The 18,348-nt window shown below is 41.7% G+C and overlaps 1 protein-coding gene across 2 annotated transcripts in view; it reads right to left on the bottom strand.

The window, feature by feature from the left end:
* Positions 1-12,542: 12,542 nt before the first annotated feature.
* Positions 12,543-18,348, bottom strand: part of ssc4d (scavenger receptor cysteine rich family member with 4 domains) — a 62,915-nt gene continuing 57,109 nt past the window's right edge. For both annotated transcript variants that reach the window (XM_033045968.1, XM_033045967.1), the window contains one exon: positions 12,543-16,950. In XM_033045968.1, the coding sequence (XP_032901859.1) occupies positions 16,634-16,950 (317 nt within the window). In that variant the 3' untranslated portion in view covers positions 12,543-16,633. The remainder of the gene's footprint in view (positions 16,951-18,348) is intronic.

An 18,348-nucleotide genomic window follows, 5' to 3' on the forward strand; every position in this document is an offset into this window, starting at 1 on the left:
GATGGAACTTTACCTGAATTTCCAGTCATCAAAATGTTAGCAGAGGGTAGTAACTGAAAAAATAAGTTGAAATGAAAGGTTTCTTAGTTATCACCAGCTGTAAAGGTGCATTCGGCAGGTTTCCTATGTTAGATGAATAATAATCAATTATGTGTAAACAGGAGGTTGAAATTATTTTTTACTCATTTCTCAGGATATGATTTCTTAATTGCTCATCCCTCATTGCCTTTGAGAAGGTGACCTGCTCTTTTGAATTAAAGCAGTCCTTCCAAGGAAAGCGCTCCCACATAATCCAGCCCAGAGGGCAGCACAGTGTCAATGCGGTAGAGTTGCTGCCTTACGGTGCCAGAAACACTGGTTCGATCCTGACTCTGGGTTCTGTCTGTACGGGGTTTATATGTTCCTCCTGAGACCATGTGGGTTTTCTCATGGTGCTCCGGTTTCCTCCTACACTCCAAAGACATGCAGGTTTGTGGGTTAATTGGCTTCTGTAAGTTGTCCCTAGTGTGCAAGATAGAACGAGTGTATGGGTGATCGTTCGTCAGTGTGAACGAGGTTGGACACTGAACTAAACTAAATTAAACTAAACTAAACTAAACTAAAGCATCATTGATATATTTCCAAGTCAGTGGCATGTAGCTTTCACAGGAACCCCCAGGCTGTGGAGTTGCCTTGACCCTGCTGTCCATGTCCTCTTGGTGGATGAGGCCATAGATTTCATATTTACTTGGGAGGCAAGAAACTGCACTGCATTTTGCAGATGGTACACACTGTGGGTGATGTAGGACGCATGTGAATGTTTAGGAAACTCCTGACTCGTGCCTGTAGCCTTGTGGAAAGGCTTTGGATTGTCAGGAGGTGAGTCACTCCTGCATGTTACCCAAAGTACTTTATTGTGGCTGGAACACTTGAGTTTCTGGTCAATGTTGATGGTGGGAAGTTGTCAATGGCAAGACTGTCAAATGACAACCCCTTCTAATAATTCAGCCCCTCGAACATCTTTGTAAATCTTGGTAATGTTTTTGTAAATCTTTTTTGTTTTCTTTCCAGCTTAATGGCATCTTTCCTATAGTACAATAGTAGGGTGATCAAACCAGAACCTAATACTCCAAGCTCAGAAACTGCTGGAGAAAGGCTTCACATCAGGCAGTATCAGTGCAGGGAATGAACTGTAGGCTTTTGGGGTCAGGACCCTTCTCTAGACTGATCATGATACTTTATGACATTGACTGATGTAAAAGCCAAGAGAAGCAAATAAGCCAGGGCGGCATGGCGGTGCAGTGGTAGAGTTGCAGCCTTACAGTGCTTGCAGTGCCAGAAACCCAGGTTCGATCCTGACTATGAATGCCGTCTGTACGGAGTTTGTACGTTCTCCCTGTGACCATGTGTGTTTTCTCTGAGATCTTCGGTTTCCTCCCACACTCCAAAGGCGTACAGGTTTGTAGGTTCATTGGCTTGGTATAAATGTAAATTATCCCTAGTGTGTGTAAGGTAGTGGGGATCGCTGGTCGGTGCTGACTCAGTGGGCCGAAGGGCCAGTTTCCGCAGTGTATCTCTAAACTAAAGTAAGATGGAACAAAGATGACTTGGGACCTATCATTCCCGAAGCTTTCCAAACTGGGCTTTCCTCAGCCATGTTGGATCTGGTGTAAGTTATTTCAATTAGTCAACAGCACCATTTTCATTAAAACATGCGATGGACTGAATTATGTTTAAAAAACAATGACAGTTTAAAAGTACATTTTTTTGTCACATATCAAATCCAAACTTCTGATGACACATTACTTGCAATACACAACGTAGAAACTAACAATTCATCCCATCAGTCCTTGCTGAGATTTATATTCCATTCATGCTTTTATGCTCAGCATAAGCTTTTATTTGCGTCATTCCTTCACAAATGAATAATTCCCATTTGCTTCAAACCTCCTGTGATATAAGTTCCATAGTTTTCCCATTGTATGTGTGGCAACGTTTCTTTGGATGTCCTATTTATCTTAGTGATTGTTTGGTTGATTGAATGGTTGGCAGCCTTGGGTTTTGTGGTTCCTTTTGTGCCATCAAACTTCTCAGAATTTGAAAGACAAACATTGGAACATTTCTTAGCTTTCTTACTTCAGAGCCACCAAGTCTATTAATTACATTACATTTCTGGTACATTTCCTCTATATCATTTTTGCATCCTCCCTGATGCCCTTCATATCATCCTCTTTATAAAATGGTGACCAGAACCATGAACACTGCTCCAAATGTGGTCTAATAAATTTGATGCAGGTTTAACATAACATTTTTACCTTGACATTCTGTCTCTCTGGAAATAAACCCAGCTCTTGGTTTGCTTTCTTCTGGTGACCTTTTGGTGATTTGTGAACTTGTACATTGAGATTCCTTGCACCTTTAATCCATTTAAACGACTATTTTCCAAATGAGATGAGACCCAATGAAAAGTAATAGCTCAGACTCACTTGTGCTAAGTAATTTGTCAGTTCTTTATCTATGCTTTGAGCTCATTAGTATCTTCTTGTAATTTGTTGTTGTCCTTCTCACTGCTGGCCCTGCACCTGCTGTAAACTCCAAACACTATGATGCCATCGTAAATTTAAAAAAAATGCTAGTCATATTTACTCAACTCATGTTGACTCATATTGAGTCATATGTCGTTAAAACTGATTGTTAATAATAGAAAAACAGCTCTGATTCTCAAGAGACACCATTTAACATCTCATACCTCCAAATAGTTATTCTGTCTCCCTGCCCTCTGTGACTTGAAGGCAGCTGACCATCCACTGTTACTTGGTTCCACACACATTGATCTTAATGATCTTTATAGGAACACCTTCAGGATGATGCGTGATGAACAATTTTTTAATTCATTTTTAGGATCTTTGCACTTATTGCCCACACTTCATTGCTCTCAAAAATATAGTGACGAGATTTAGCTTAAAACTGGCGAAGGTGCTCGCACAGTGTTGTCGAGGATGGAGTTCTAGCATTCAAGACAGTGGTGGTGAAGGAACAAGGAAACACTTCCAAGTCAGAAGTGTGTATGATCTGGAGTGGAACTTTCAAGTGCTGGTGTTCTGAGTACCGGCTGCTTTTGTCCTTTTTAGATAGAGCCCCTCTCCCCCAGGTATTTGTGGGAAGGGGCTTCTGCTAAAATGGCTGGGAAAGTAGCTGCATTGCTTTTTGTAGACAGTTTAAGTGAAAGGAATGAACGTTTAGTGTGGTTGATGATGTGTCAATGAAATGGGCTGTTTGGTCATGGATGGTGTTGAGCTTTTTGAGAATTGTTGGTGCTGTGGTCATCCAAACATATAGAAAAAAACCCATCAAACTCTTACCTTGTGTCTCTCTAGCCACAGGCAAGGTCCAGGAGTGTGGGGGAGTAGCCAATCTTGTGCCTTTGCTTAACAAGGGATGCAGAGATAATCCAAGAAATTTAGACCAACAAGCCTCACTGACAGTTGTGGTGAAGATATTGGAGAGGATGCTTAGGGATAGGATTTACTTTGCATTTGGAAGGGCATGGGCTATTTCGGGTCTGTCGACCTGCCGTTCTCCATGGCAGGTAATGCTGGTATTTATAGTGGCCAATTATCCTACCATTCCTTCTATATTGTAAGAAACAAAAGTGGCCAGACAAACGGCTTCTGCCATTTAAGATTCAGGCAAATAAGAATATATTATGAAGGTTACCACTAAATGTTTTCATTCTCTGTAATACTCCATAGTCCCATTTAACTCAATCTTGATGGCCTCCTCCCCAAACAACAACCACCAGCCTAGCCTCCAACCAGTACTAAAAAAGTAGACAGACCTTTACTAAATTCAGAGCTTTTGAGTATGCCAGACACATAAATTAGATTTGAATTGCCTCGGTCACTGCTGCCTTAAACTCCGTGGATATGAAGCAAGAGAACCCATTTGTCGGAGAAGTCTTTCTGTGATTACCACTGCATAATATCCTTGTTAGTCCAGTGATAACAACTTCCCTATGACTCATGCATGAGTGGTTTATATAATAACAAGCTTTATTACTTTCACTACTAAATTTATAATAAATGACAAGATGACATCCGAATCATGCAACCTAGTTTCCAGATTCTTTCTAAGCAGCCTCTATTCCAACAGATGCCGAAATATTTATTTGTATGATCCAACTCTGCCTCCCCCCCCCCAAAAAAAAATCTGCCAGTGAGTGAAGGGAGGCTGTTGTACCGCTTCTCACGCCTGCTACCTTTAGACCACTGATAGGTAGCAGCATTTCCTACACAGCTATCGGAGCCTATTTAACCTCCGAACCTCACAGTTTCCTTGGGATGCGAGCAGTGGGAGGATGTCAGGTGGAGCTGTGATTCCAGTTTAGAGATACAGTGCAAAAACAGGCCCTTAGGCACATTGAGACCACGCTGAGCAGCGATCCCCATACACTAACACTGTCCTACACACTAGGGACAATTTACAATTTACAGATGCCAAATTAATCTACAAACATGCACGTCTTTGGAGTGTGGGAAGAAACTGGAGCACCCAGGGAAAACCCACATGGCCACGGGAGAACATACAAACATTCATATAGACAGCACCTGTGATCAGGATCGAACCCGGGTCTCTGGCGTTGTAAGGCAGCAACTCCACCGCTGCACCACCATGCATGTTGTTGGGACTGCAGGCAGTGCAGCACCTTCAGGAAAATGGAAAACACTTTCTGCCTATGTCTGTACACAGCCTTCTTACCCCTGGAACTTGCTCCAGATTATAGATCTGAAACTCAAATACCATAGAGTGAGGTCGGACAATGAAATATTTTGCCATAGTATTCTGAAGAACTGGTCAGGTCATAGAGTCAGAGAATTTTACAGAATAGAAACAGGCCCTTCAGCCCACTGCCTCTTTGCTGACCATCATGTACATCTATACTGACACAATTTACCTGCATTAATTCCCTATCCTTCCACGTATTGCTCATTTAAGCACCTGTCCAGATGCCTCTTAGCCTCTAGCATCTCCCTTGGCAGCTCATTCCAGATTATTTTCTTTTCCTTTACAGGAAAAAATATTACCTTTCACATCTCCTTTAAACGTCCTTCCTTTCACCTTAAACGTATGCCCTCTAGTTTTAGACACTTCTACTATGGGAAACAGACTGTGGCTAATTACCTCTGCTAACTTTATATACCTCCAGACATGACACCTCTCAGTCTCTCCTTCACTCCAGAGTGAAGAGACCAGGTCTATCCAATTCCCTGGTGGGAAGATGGATAACTCCCCACTGCCACAGAGCTATCTAATTGCCACTGCACATCACCTCCATTCCCAGGCATCTGAAAGCTAGTTTCAGTCAAAGCATAATGGAACGGGGGACTACAATCTCTCATCCAACCTCTGGAATATGTCGGAAACTCATCACTAATGTCTTGGCCTTCCAGCCCATTAACGTGGCACAACCACCTTTCCTGTGAGTATTGCTACAGGAATCCATCCCAACCCAATCACGCCTTGACTGCTCAAGTTTAATTGAGCCATAAGAGACCGCAGTTGCTGGGATCTGAAGTAATGATCCAAAATCCTCCGTGTTCTCCAGAGATGCTGCTTGACTCACCAAGTTTATTTTTGTAAACCAGCATCCGCAGTTCCTTATCTCTACACCTTATCCTCGAACCCTGCTACATGTGCTTTAAACTCTCCTTGCCTCCACATTCACCTGCGCATATAAATACATCTCCAGTGACCAGGGTTCAGTCCTGAGCTCTGGCACTGCAGTTTACACTTTCTCCCTGCCAACATGTGTAGCACCCTTGGGTGCTCTGGTTTCTCCCCACGTCCTGACGATGTGCTGGTTGGTAGGTTAACTTGCCGCTTGAAATTACCCATTTTGGTCAGAGTTCCTTAAGTCTGGCATCGACAAAACCACAATCTGCATGAACTACCTGCAAACTAAACAACAGAAGCCCCAGATCTGAATAAACTGAACGAGGTTCTGATTCCTCAGGGAAGTAGGACAGGAAATCACCTTAGAAATGTTAGTCTCCTTACACCCACCCACAGACTCAGCACGTCTGTCCCCCAAACCGTAGAGGTGGTGAGTGAATGGTAGCTGTTGTAATTGCAGCAGCAGGAACCTGTGGCTTGATCAGACGGAGAGTGGACTTACAACATTTCATAAAGTCATTCAGGTTTTGACATATGCTGCCAAGTGCATCTTTTCTCTGACAAGCCTTGTCATTTAATCCTCTACGACTGGGCTGCCAGTTTGCCCATGGACGCATTCAGTGCTGTTCAGTATGTAGCAGCAGGGTCACCTGGCAGGTGCTGGCTGGTTCTGCCAGCTCTCTCCATGTCCTTGTTATGCAGCATGTACTTCATGCATGGACTACCACCTGGTGGCCAGGAGGAGAAGTGCCAAAGTTGATGCTGGATGTCCCACTGTTGTCCCACTCAATGTATCTGTCAAGTGATCAATGCGTGCTTCAGGCTGATTGTTGCAGGTGGATTTGAAGGTCAGACTTGTCAAACTGGAATAAAAGTGAGACTGTGCAGTTTGTCTTGTGCCGAGAGAAGGGCCGAATGGCCTACTCCTGCACCCTATTGTCCATTTTGTTACTGATGTCACTGCAATACCCAGCAACATAATAATAATAATAATAATACATTTTATTTAATGGGCGCCTTTCAGACATCTCAAGGACACCTTACATAGTAATCGGAATAAAAACATATAATCGGAATAGAACATGTAAAAAAGACACACAAATTAAAAACAGAATTCAATCCAAAAACAGAAAATCGAAAACACAGTGTGAAGAACATGGCAATAAACCACCTAGAAGTGGCACCTTCTTATGATTGGGGGTATTGTTTGCATTTGCTGTATCATTGTTTGGACCATCAGATGCCAATTTACCAGATACCAAGAACCTTTGGCCAGTAATGTACCACAAACTCTCAAATTACTATTTAAGACTATTGCAGATTTCTATAAAATCAATTCTCATCTAATCTTGGGGTCTTGAATGCCGTTTTAAGATCTGATGTTGAACAAGGTGGAACTAAGCCACCATTTGCACAGTAAGATCAATTAAGTTTGTGCTCATTGAGCATGCAGATCCTAGACATGCTATCTGTTCTTCGCACTAAAGCTTCTTTAGTGGCGCTTTTAGAAGATTTCCAAATTTAACCCATGTTGGCAGAATTTGCCTGTAAAGGTGAAAAGGGTTTGATCCATAAGCCAGGTGTCCTGTAACTGCTTTCTGCACCTGAGCAGGAGAGGTTCCTCTCACCACTAGTTCACCTACTCTGCTGAAAGCCAACTTTAGGAAATACTCAGGTTATTATCTTACAAGGCTTATTTGAGAGACACAAGGAACTGCAGATGCTGGAATATGGAACAAAACACTAAATACTGGAGGAACTCAGCAGTCATGCAGCATCTGTGGAGAGAACAGACAGGTGATGTTTTTCATATTCTTCAGACTGGATTATTTAAGCCCAGCAAAACCTAATCAAAAATATCATACAATGCCTTTTTATTTTCTAGACTGTAACATTATTCCAATTTCTATCCTAACTTCAATTCGATGATAGCTGTCCTTAGCTTAGGTATCTTTTTAAAATAACATGACACTAACTATTTTCTCATCTCTCTAAGACTCCTGGCACAGATATTCCTGAGTTCCTGAGCTAGGTGGAGTTGCTCATCAGGCTTCCTCTGTTGATGCACTGTCCTCTCAGCAAAGTTGCATTTTGTTTGATGCACGGTGGAATTGGTTTGACTGCAGAAAATAAATGAATTCTGTCTCCTCCATGAAAAATTCAAGAAGAAAAAGCTGAATTAATCAATTAGATATTTTGCTTTAAGATAATAAGTGACTGATTAATCCAAATTATTTCTCCTAAAACATTTTTTGGCCTTGTTACTCTGTCTTGTTGCTGATATTAATGGATCTATTAAATGTAAGCAATCATATTAGGGGGTGGCTCAATGACACAGAAACTAGAGTTGCTGCTTCAGCACAAGTGTCTGGGTTCAACCCCGGCCTTTGGTGCTGTTAGTGCGGAGTTTGTGTGTTCTTTCCGTGGGTTTCCTTTTCTCAAAAAATGTGCAGGTTGGTAGGTTAATTGAGGTCAACACAGTAATTTCTTGCTCGTCATTGCTGATAACAATCATAATTTCGGATTCAATTCAAAATCTAAACTTGTATCTCAAGGTCAAAAGTCCAGGCTTTTAATCACAATTCTCTGCTCCATAAAGAGAGGATTGGTAGCTACTTATAAACTAGCGCAGACTGGTCCTGATGTCTAATTATCTCACAGGAAGGCCACAAGACTGAGGCAACATATTGGGAACTCCACTGAGGTTGGAAATTAAGTTGCAACCTTCAACAATGAGTGCTAATGACAGGCCTGAAGTCACTAGATACTTTTCTTATTTTTAATATATTTCATTTTGGGGGGAAATGTGGGCATTTTTGATGTCAGCATTTATTGCATGTTCCCTAATCCTCCACGAGAAGGTGATAAAGTGACGCATTGTTGAACCACGAGTGAAGATTCTCCCACAGTGCCGTTGGGGAGGTCCAGGAATGAGCTTCAAGCCATGACAAAGGATATATTTTTGAATCAGCATGGTTTGTGACTCAGAGGGAAACCCAGTATGCTTGCCAAGTCACATACCTTTGTCTGTCTAGATGGTAGTAGATGCAGGTGAAAGAGAAGTGGTCAGGGTAGCTGGGTTGAACAACTGCATTAGATTTTCTAGGCAGAATACAGCATAACCAATGTGTGACAGAGGAGATAAAGTGGTCTGCTTCATTTTCATGGTGTTAAGCACTGAATGTCATTGGAGCTGCATTCATCTGTGTCTCAAGATACTGAAAAGACTTTAGGGTATCAGGTGGTGAATCACTAACTACAGGATATCAAGTTTCTCGCCTGCTTTTGCATCCATTATATTTATTTGGCTGGTCCAGATGAGCTTCTTTTCAGTGGTGAACCTCCAGCTGTTGATGTGGGGAACTCACCAAAGGCAATACCATTTAATATGGTTGTTAGACCTGTTATTGGGTAGGATATCATTGCATGGCACCTTTGTAATGTGAATATTACTTGTTGCATCTGCCCAAGCCTGATTGCTGTCCACATCTTGCTGCATGCAAGCTTCACATGCTGAAGAATTGTGAATGGAATTGAACACTATGCATTGCCCTGAGGATGTTCTGGGCTGGGATGATTGACCTTCAACCATGACAGACATCTTCCTTTGTGCCATATATGGCTCCAACCATTGACTTCAGTTTTACCATGGCTTCTTGATGCTACATTTGGTCTAATACTGTCTTGTTGTCAAGGGCAGTCACCTTTATCTCACCTCTGGAATTCAGCTTGTTGATCCATGTTTGGAACAACATTGTAATTGTGTCTGGACCTCAGTGGCCTGATAGAATGAAAGTTATGCATCACTGATCTGGCTATTGGAGACGAGTGCTGCTTGCTCAATTCCACCACCTTGCTGATGATTGAATGTAGACTGTAGATTGTAGAGTGTCAGTTGGGCAGTAATCAGATGGATTAGATTTTTCCTACTTATTGGAACTGGGCAATTCTCCACATGTCATGTTTATCCCTAAGTGTTGGTTCACTCACAACTCAGTCTGCCCGCTATGATCATCATGGAGTGATAGAGCATGGAAACAGGCCCTTCGGCCCAACTCGTTCAATGCCGACCAAGATGCCCCATCTAAGCTAGACCCATTTGCCTGTGTTTGGCCCACATCCTTCTAAACCTTTCCTATCCTCGTACCTGTCCAAGTGTCTTTTAAATAGTGTTAGAGTATCTGCCACAACAACCTGCGCTAGCAGCTCGTTCCATATACCCACCACGCTCTGAGTGAAAATGTTGCCCCTCGGTTTCATATTAAATCCTGTCCCCCTCACCTTTAACATATGTCCTCTTGCTTTTTATTCTCTACACTGGGTAGGAGCATGAGTATGCTGATTGATGGTGATGCTAGTAAGTCATTCCCCATGATGAACATGCAAATCCTCCAACAAAGTACATTCTGTGCCCTTGCACTTATGATGAGACAACATTTTAAATTAAGGGAGAGATAATTAGGTGATAACATTGATGAGATGTCTCATAGTATAAATAAGTAGGAACAAATAAATAAAATGAAATGTTTCCATCAAAACAGTTCAGAACATTTTCATGTTTCTTTTATTTGGTGTAATTTTGAAATATAACAAACAAAAGCACAGAGCATACAAAATACATAATCATACAGCAAGAGTGACTGCATTGTCAATGTAAGTCAAGTTGATTTCTGGAAGCTCCCAGCTGCTAATGTTTCCTATGGCAGAACGTTTGAATGTAGCAGCTGGGATATAAAATGCTCATGAAAAGAAACTTAAAGAACAGCACTGTGGCAATAATGAAGCCACAGGATTATTAACAATGGTCAAGTGTTGCAGTGATTTGAGAACTGCACGTTGAATAAACTATATATCAAAGCAGGATCTGTATTCTGAACATTGTTTTAAGCTGCAGTTCTGGTGTTCATTTGACTTCTCTCGACTTCTCTGCTGCAGGAGCAGTCTCTGCCCTATTGTCTTTCCCTGTAACTCTGCGATATTGAGCTTGATTTTAATGCTGCAAGATGCTTCTGGCTGATCAGTTACCTCAACATAAAGCAGAGGGCACACATATCCCTTGAACCAATCCAATTGGTGAGTTATACAATTAAATTAAATCAAAGTTCAAGTCAATCACTGTCAAAGCCTAGGTTTACCACTTGGATTTATGTCGATTTATTTTCCTGTCACAGGATCTTTCAATCTTACACACACACACAATTTATTTGCACCACGAGTGACCCATCCTACTGTTTTCTTCTCACTGCTCCTATTATTCAAAAATACGAATTTTCGAGCAATAATCCGATTCTGGTCTATGTAACAGAGCTGCCATCTGCCTTACCGGTGGCAATTGCAGCACCAGTCTGGGATTGTCAGATTGTACAAGGCTTGCAGTCTTGTTTGGAAGTTTCAATTCATCTTTTATGAACAGGCAAGGGACATTTGCACAATGGACGTCAATCTAAATAAAGAAATAGATCTTAGTTTGATTTCTGATATTAAGGAAGTGATGAGATAAAAGGTTGGTACAGGAAAATGACAATTGGGTAAAATATCAGTCTTGATCTTGTTGAATGGTGTAGCAAGCAAGAGGGAATCAATGGCCTACTCCTCCTTCTAGTTCTTATGTTCTTCCACTCTCTGCTGGCCTAACTGGTGGTAACTAACTGAGCAATCATAGATCTTATCTTGAATCCACACCAATCACAAAGCTTTAATAGTATATTTTCATTCATGTAGAACAAGGCTGTTACTGTGGCTTGCATTTGCTAACATATAATAACAGCAACTGTATTTGGAAAGTTAGCATTGGTTATAACAACTTTAAAATCATCAGTTTTAAAACATTATGAGGCTAAAGTGTTAAAGAAATGCAAGTCACTTCTTACTCCATCCAGTAAATGAAACATCTCATGTCCTGCAACTCAAACAATCTGAAAAAGGATCACAGTCCTTATGGAGCAATTAAAAATACAAGCTAAACTCAGTGACTATCATTGTTATTTGGTCAAATATTTCATTACTTTTCCTATGCTCCCACAATTAAGGCCTCATTTACATTCTCCATGCTACTTTTCCACAAATGTCATTTGTGAGGAGCTAAAGCACACAAACTGTGTCTTGTGAACCCAAGCAGCAACAAAATTAGTCTTGTTAATTCCCATGACAGAAAGTAGGGGTTACTGTGACTTTTTCTACCACATTCACACTTAGGCAGCAGGCTGCTCTACTTCTGACCTAGCATGCAAAGTCACATTAATAACTGTGTTCTTATTGCTCATATTTTATTGTGTCTCTGGATAATCAGGAGTAAAGAAAGAGAATGACAAGGTACAAGAGGTGTCCGGGTGCTATTTCACTTTCTTTCATGGCTACTGTATCTATCTTGGATATATACACACTAATCAATAAATATTACAATGACTAACAAAGAATCCACACCCATGAGAAAAGGTATTTAACACATGCACAAAAGTAGTGCTCTAGTCCATCAGATAAATATTTAACCCTCTAATTTAGTATGATTACCACTCAATTGCTTTTTACCAAGGCAGTGTTAGATTTGTCTATAGAACACATATTATTTCACAGTTTATCAATAACCAAATGCCCAACCAGTCAGTCAAACTTAAGGCCTGAAACATCATTTGTTTCTTAAAATACCTGGATATCTTCCATCCTACATCCTGTCACACAACCTGACCATTTCTCTTCCTAGAACCCCCATGGCATTGTGGGTTAAGGTTGCTACCTTACAGAGCCAGTGACCTGGATTTGATCCTGACTACAGGTGCTGTCTGTACGGAGATTGGACGTTCTCCCTGTGACTGCATGGGTTTTTTCCAGGTGATCTGGTTTTCTCCCACATTCCAAAGACATGCAGGTTAATTGGCTTCTGTAAATTGTCCCTAGTGTGTATGGGTGATCATTGGTCGGTGCGGACATGGTGGTGCTGAAGGGCCTATTTACACATTGTATCTCTAAACTAAACTAAACTACAAAATCTATCAATCTCCAAAGATGGCCTGCAATCCAGGTACATTGAGCATCTCTTCAAGCCAGATTATCCCTTGTAATTTTTGCCATCTTTAATGAGAGATCCTATCACCAGACACATCTTCCCTCTCCTATCGTCATCCCAAAGGGATTGAAAAGTTGTGAAATGAGGGCATTTGGAGAAAAGGAAAGCAATGTCCTTTTGTGATTCATTGATCCGTTTATAAGAACACAAGGAGATAGGAGCAGGAGTAGGCCACAAGCCCCATCAAGCCTGCCTTGCCATCCAATATGATCATGGCCTGGTCCATGCTGATCCCAACTTAGTTTCTGTGCCAGTTCCCCAAGACCTACAGTATTCCAGGAGCAGCCTCACCATCATCCTGTATAACTGTGCCATAACCTCCCTATTCTTAAACACTACTCCTTTGCAATGCGTTTGCCTTATTAACTACTTGCACCTGTCTGCTAACTTTCTGTGATTCATGCACCAGGACATCTAAGTCCCTCTGAACTTCATTCATGGGCTGTCTCTCACCAATGAGATAATAATCCACCTTTTGATTCCACTTAGATGGCCTCACGCTCACCCACATTAAACTCCATTTACCAGGTTTTCACCTGTCACTCAATCTATCTATGTTCCATCACAACATGCCTTGCCATCTATTTTCGTATCATCAGCAAACTTTATAACCTTACAGTAAATGGCCAAAAACAGATGTCAAACTAACGCTGTAGTTCCCTGCTTCTGCTTTCCTCTCATTTTGAACATGGAAGTTACATTCACTGTTTTCCAATCTCTAGAATTTAATGAATTTTGAAAAATTTCAAACATTGTATCCACCATCTCAAAGGTAGACACAAAATGTTGGAGTAACTCAGCGGGACAGGCAGCATCTCTGGAGAGAAGGAATGGGTGATGTTTCGGGTCGAGACCCTTCTTCAGATATTCACCAGCTCTGCAGCTCCATTTAAACTTCTTAGGTGCATTGGATACCAGATTTATCTGCCTCGAGCCCACTGCATTTCTCTAATACTTTATCTCTTGTCATTTGGAAATTTACAAGTAGCTCCCTGTTATTTGAAAGAAGCCCATCTGTTATGTGAGGGATATTTGCAGTATCCTCCACAGTGCAGACTGATGCAAGAAAGAGATGTAACATATATTTGTTTTCTATTATAATTCACCAGCCTCATTCTCTCGAGGTCCCACACCTCTCTCAGCTTCCTTCTTCTGATTTATATATTCATAGAAACTCTTATTGTTTGGTTTGATATTATCTGAAAGTTTTCTCTCAAAATCAGTTTTTCTCTTTCGTATCATCTTTTTAATTTTTGGGTTTAATTGCTGGATCCTGAAAAATTCCCAGGACTTCTCTCTGGCCTTCCACTCGCCACTGCTAATTTACATGCCCTACTTTTCAATGTAATATTTTCCTTGACTTCCTTTCTAACCACAGATTGTGCCTCTTTCTCATAGAATCCTTTTTAATTAGAATCAATTCCTGTTGATTGTTATGGACTGAATATATGTCATTATTCGTCTACTGGCCTGTTTCTTAGCTTATTTCTCAGTTCATCACCACCCTCACGCCATTTTAACTGCCCTTATTGAGCCCTTATTGGCGCCTCCGTTTTGGGGTGTTAGAGTTAGGGTTAGGGTTAGGGTTAGGGTTAGGGTTAGGGTTAGGGTTAGGGTGCCACAGCGGTGGGCCAGTGGAAACCAATTTCCAAACTTGTTAACATAAAGCTGATCTCACTTGCAATATCCTTGGCATAAGAACTTCTTGCAGAGGGTGATGAATCTCTGGAATTCACCATCCCGGAGTATTGTGACGCATGGAACACTTTTATTTATCTGGAGGTATTTACAGAAGTTAGGGTTAGGGTTAAGGTTCTGATGAGTACAGATATTATAAACGGAGGTGCCGAAACAGCGGCGCCGAAAAGTACCCGACCCGAAGACAATGGTTTTGGCTCTGTGGACGTCACGGTCAAACTGCATATGGAACACTATCACCTTGTGATCACTACCTGCAAGGGGATCTTAAACCACAAGATCTCTTATTAATCCTTCCTCACTAATCATGACCAAATCTAATATATCCTGTTCTAGGATAGGATCCATAACATACAGTTCTAAGAAGTAATCCATAACACGCTCCACATATTCTTCTTCTCTGATATCCTTGGCAGTTTGGCCCAATCAATAGAGATTAAAATCTCCCATGCCGATTGCAGTTTTATTCAAATGTGCCCAAGATATTTTCATTTTTATGCTCCGCCCAATCAAAAGGTCACATTTTGGGGCCATTCACTAAACCCATCCATATCTTCTTCCCCCTGCCATTCATAATTTCAACTGAAACTGATTCCACATCATTATCCACTGCCTCGACATCATGACTCAATACCACTTGGATACTTTCCTTGATTAACAATAGTCCTCCACTTCCTCTCTCTCTCTCTTGGCTTGCACTTTTGGAACAGTGCATTACCCATTTCCAAGTCCACTTGCACAGCTAATCAAGAGCCTGCTGCATTTTTTGATAACCAACTTTAGATAACCAGTTGTTGCAGTGTTTACTGAAATTGCAGTTTAATGATTGTTGCAGGGTCTACTGGAAGTTGCAGAGCTGAATGGAAGTTTCCCAGCATTTGAGAAAACAGAATCAAAAGTAACAGATTGCATCAGAAGTCAAGCTCTTTCTATCACCCCTTGTGGAACAGACCAGAGCCAGAGGTGCTGACTCATTTTGGGGTAATAACCTACAGGCACCAGCTGAGGTCGGGCAGTTACATTCAATGGACCTAGTTACTTACGCCTCTTCAATGGGCTGGAGCAGTGAGTATAGCAGGTACACAACCTGATCTTCACTCCCTTACATCCAACAGGACAATGATGGGAACTCTTTCACACTTTTACCTTAGTTACAGATCATTAAAGCATCTGAGATCTGTTTGGTGATTATCTCCATCCATAGCCATTGGTGCATCTTTCAGATGAATGAGCTAAAAGTAATATTAAACTGTTTGAGTGCAATACTAGCCATTTTTAACTGACACTCCCTCCTCCAATGCTATTAATTCTCCCAACTCTGGTGGTTAAGGTACGTTTCATGTCATCTTGCTGTTGATGCATGCAATTGGTTTTACGATGCAGCATTGGAGGGAAAGGTCTCAACCAATAGCAAAAATCAAAACACTCACCAAGTCAGGTAGCATCTGAAGGAAAAGAAGCATGGTTAATGCTTTTGTTCGAAGATTCTTATCTTCTCTTCCCTCTGAAACACTAACTGCTTCTCTCTGTAGCTGCTGCCTGAGTCAGAGAGTTTCTAGCACTTTCTTTTTTTTAGTTCAGATTTCCAACATTTGCTGTTTATGATTTTCAACAATGCCTGAAGCTTGCTGCAAAACAAGCTGTTCATTAGCTCAGGAATACAGCAGCAGGAAGCACTCACTTAGACTGTAGTCAGTCTGTGTCGTACCCCAGAGGTACACAATATGCTGGAGTAACTCAGGCAGCATAAGTACCCCCATCTAATCTATAATAATCTTGGCCTTGTCAACAAAGCAATCCATCCCAGTTTTGAAATGTTGAATTAATTGAGCTATATGTGGATGAGAGTTCCTGATTTCCTGAATTACTCTACCATTTTTTTCTCCCAGAGTTAGAGCTAACTTCATTCTCAAATTAAAAAGGTGTGTCAAGGGCTATGCCTTTGACCCATCCCCTTCTGAAAGCTCATATGGGCTCTCAGTTGCTTTTTCCATATGGGCTTCCCTCAATAGCACAAGCCTTGTTGGGGAGGCAAATGGTTGCTTTTCATAATTTGGGAATTAAATCTGTGACAGGAGATAGTAATTAAAATATATAAAGTGCACATTATATGGGAATTTTGGTTTGGTAGTTCTGAGCTATTTACACATTTATAGATTTACATATATTCAGCGTGCCCCCTTTCCAACAACTAGGGGCGGGCACTTGTTGTGAGATTGTTCATAGGGAGCACATCACACTCGCATCTTCCCTGTGGTCGCAGTTGTGGACATCCCAGCCGATGTGTGAGCACTGGGTGAGCAAACTCTCGTTCCCACTGCATTTTAAATTGTCGAGGTGAATGATGCCAGTGCCTTGCCCGAAATACGCCTCCACCTTAGCGGCCAGAGGGTTGCCACAGCCTAGCTGCCTACAGACCACTCTAGCAGCCCTTATGTCCCAGGCGTCATCGCACACTGTCCCCCACTGCGATGTCAGGAAGATCTCCACTCGGCCTTCACAGCGGTTCCGTCCATCCACAAGTCGGATCTGCGACTCTGAAGGGCAACGGAAAAAAGAATCAAGCCTAATGATACCAAGAGATAATCCTGTATCTTAACTGGAGGCAGGCCAAACATTTCCAGGATAGTTATAGCTAGCTAAATCTGCACACCATCTGATGATAGGAGTATCTAAGTCTTTAATTGTAATTGGCACAAAATGCAGAACCGTTTGCACTAGCTTTGCAGAAGCCAATCAATAATCTCCATAAATATCAAAGTTGGTGCATTTGTGCAGTAAATAGGACTTCAAATTTGAGATGAAGGGGTTGGGGGAAAACATGCTGCTGCAGCAAATCCAGGCCTCATTAATATATTGATATTTTGCTACATCCAAAAGAAAATTGGATAATGCACTCATTGTTCTCATTTAACTGTTTGCTGTTCTCCAAGAGCAAAGAGATAGATGCTACACATCAGCAGTTAGGAGTATTCCAGGACAGAGAGATGATGCTTGTCAGCAGCGCACTCCTCTGCAAAAACAGAGACTTGACATTCAGAATCAGGCTGTGCTCCCATGGAAGCAGAAATGCGCTGCTCAGGATCTCACACTTCACCCCCAGGAGCTCTGAGATATGCCCTGATTTAGGACACTTCTCCATCGCGAACAGACACTGCTCAGGCTGAGCTGAGTTAGAGGAGAATGAAGGAAGTGAGAGCTAGTCAACTACCTCTGCAAATCGTCTGGTGATTGACACACTGGCACTGTGGGCTGTGTCTCAGCAGATTAGGGGACAAATTTTCTGTTAACCTTTAATATTCCACCACTCACCCATAGCCCCCAATTGCGCAGGCGTGGCTCATTTCCCCTCATCCTCCAGCACTCCCTCCCCCTCCTCTTCACGGTCCCTCTTCTTTCCCCTCTCCTCCCCTCCCTCCCTCTCCTTTCCCCTACCATCAGTCACTCCCTCCCTCCTTCCATAACCCCTCTCCCCGCCCTACCCCCTCCTCTCCCTCTATCTGTTTAAATAACATTAAACAACAATCTGCTCCTCGTCCCCTCCCCCACTCTCCTTACAACAATGTTACAAATCTCTCATTCCACTTGTGCGGTCACCTCCTGAAATGTTCTATCTATGAAGTGTTCATCCTCATGGATGGACTGCACTGACGAAACTAAAGCTCAAAAACCTAGTACCATATTGCTCCCCCAACTGATGACATTTCCTCCTCTTGTGGCTCATTTACCCTGTAACATTTCAAAAAAATGGACTAAAATTCATGAATAACATTCCATTAAGTCTGTGCATAAACTTTAAAGCTTTAAATAAAAGGCATGTGAATAAAAGTAGTGGCTTAACAACCCTAAGATATGTGCAGCATGCAAATGTGTAAAAAATGTATCGAAAAATATGCTTATGGTTTTCAAGCTACAATATGGGTTTTCAGTAAGAA

This window comes from Amblyraja radiata, chromosome 28 (genome assembly GCF_010909765.2).
Source record: "Amblyraja radiata isolate CabotCenter1 chromosome 28, sAmbRad1.1.pri, whole genome shotgun sequence".
Classification (NCBI taxonomy): domain Eukaryota; kingdom Metazoa; phylum Chordata; class Chondrichthyes; order Rajiformes; family Rajidae; genus Amblyraja; species Amblyraja radiata.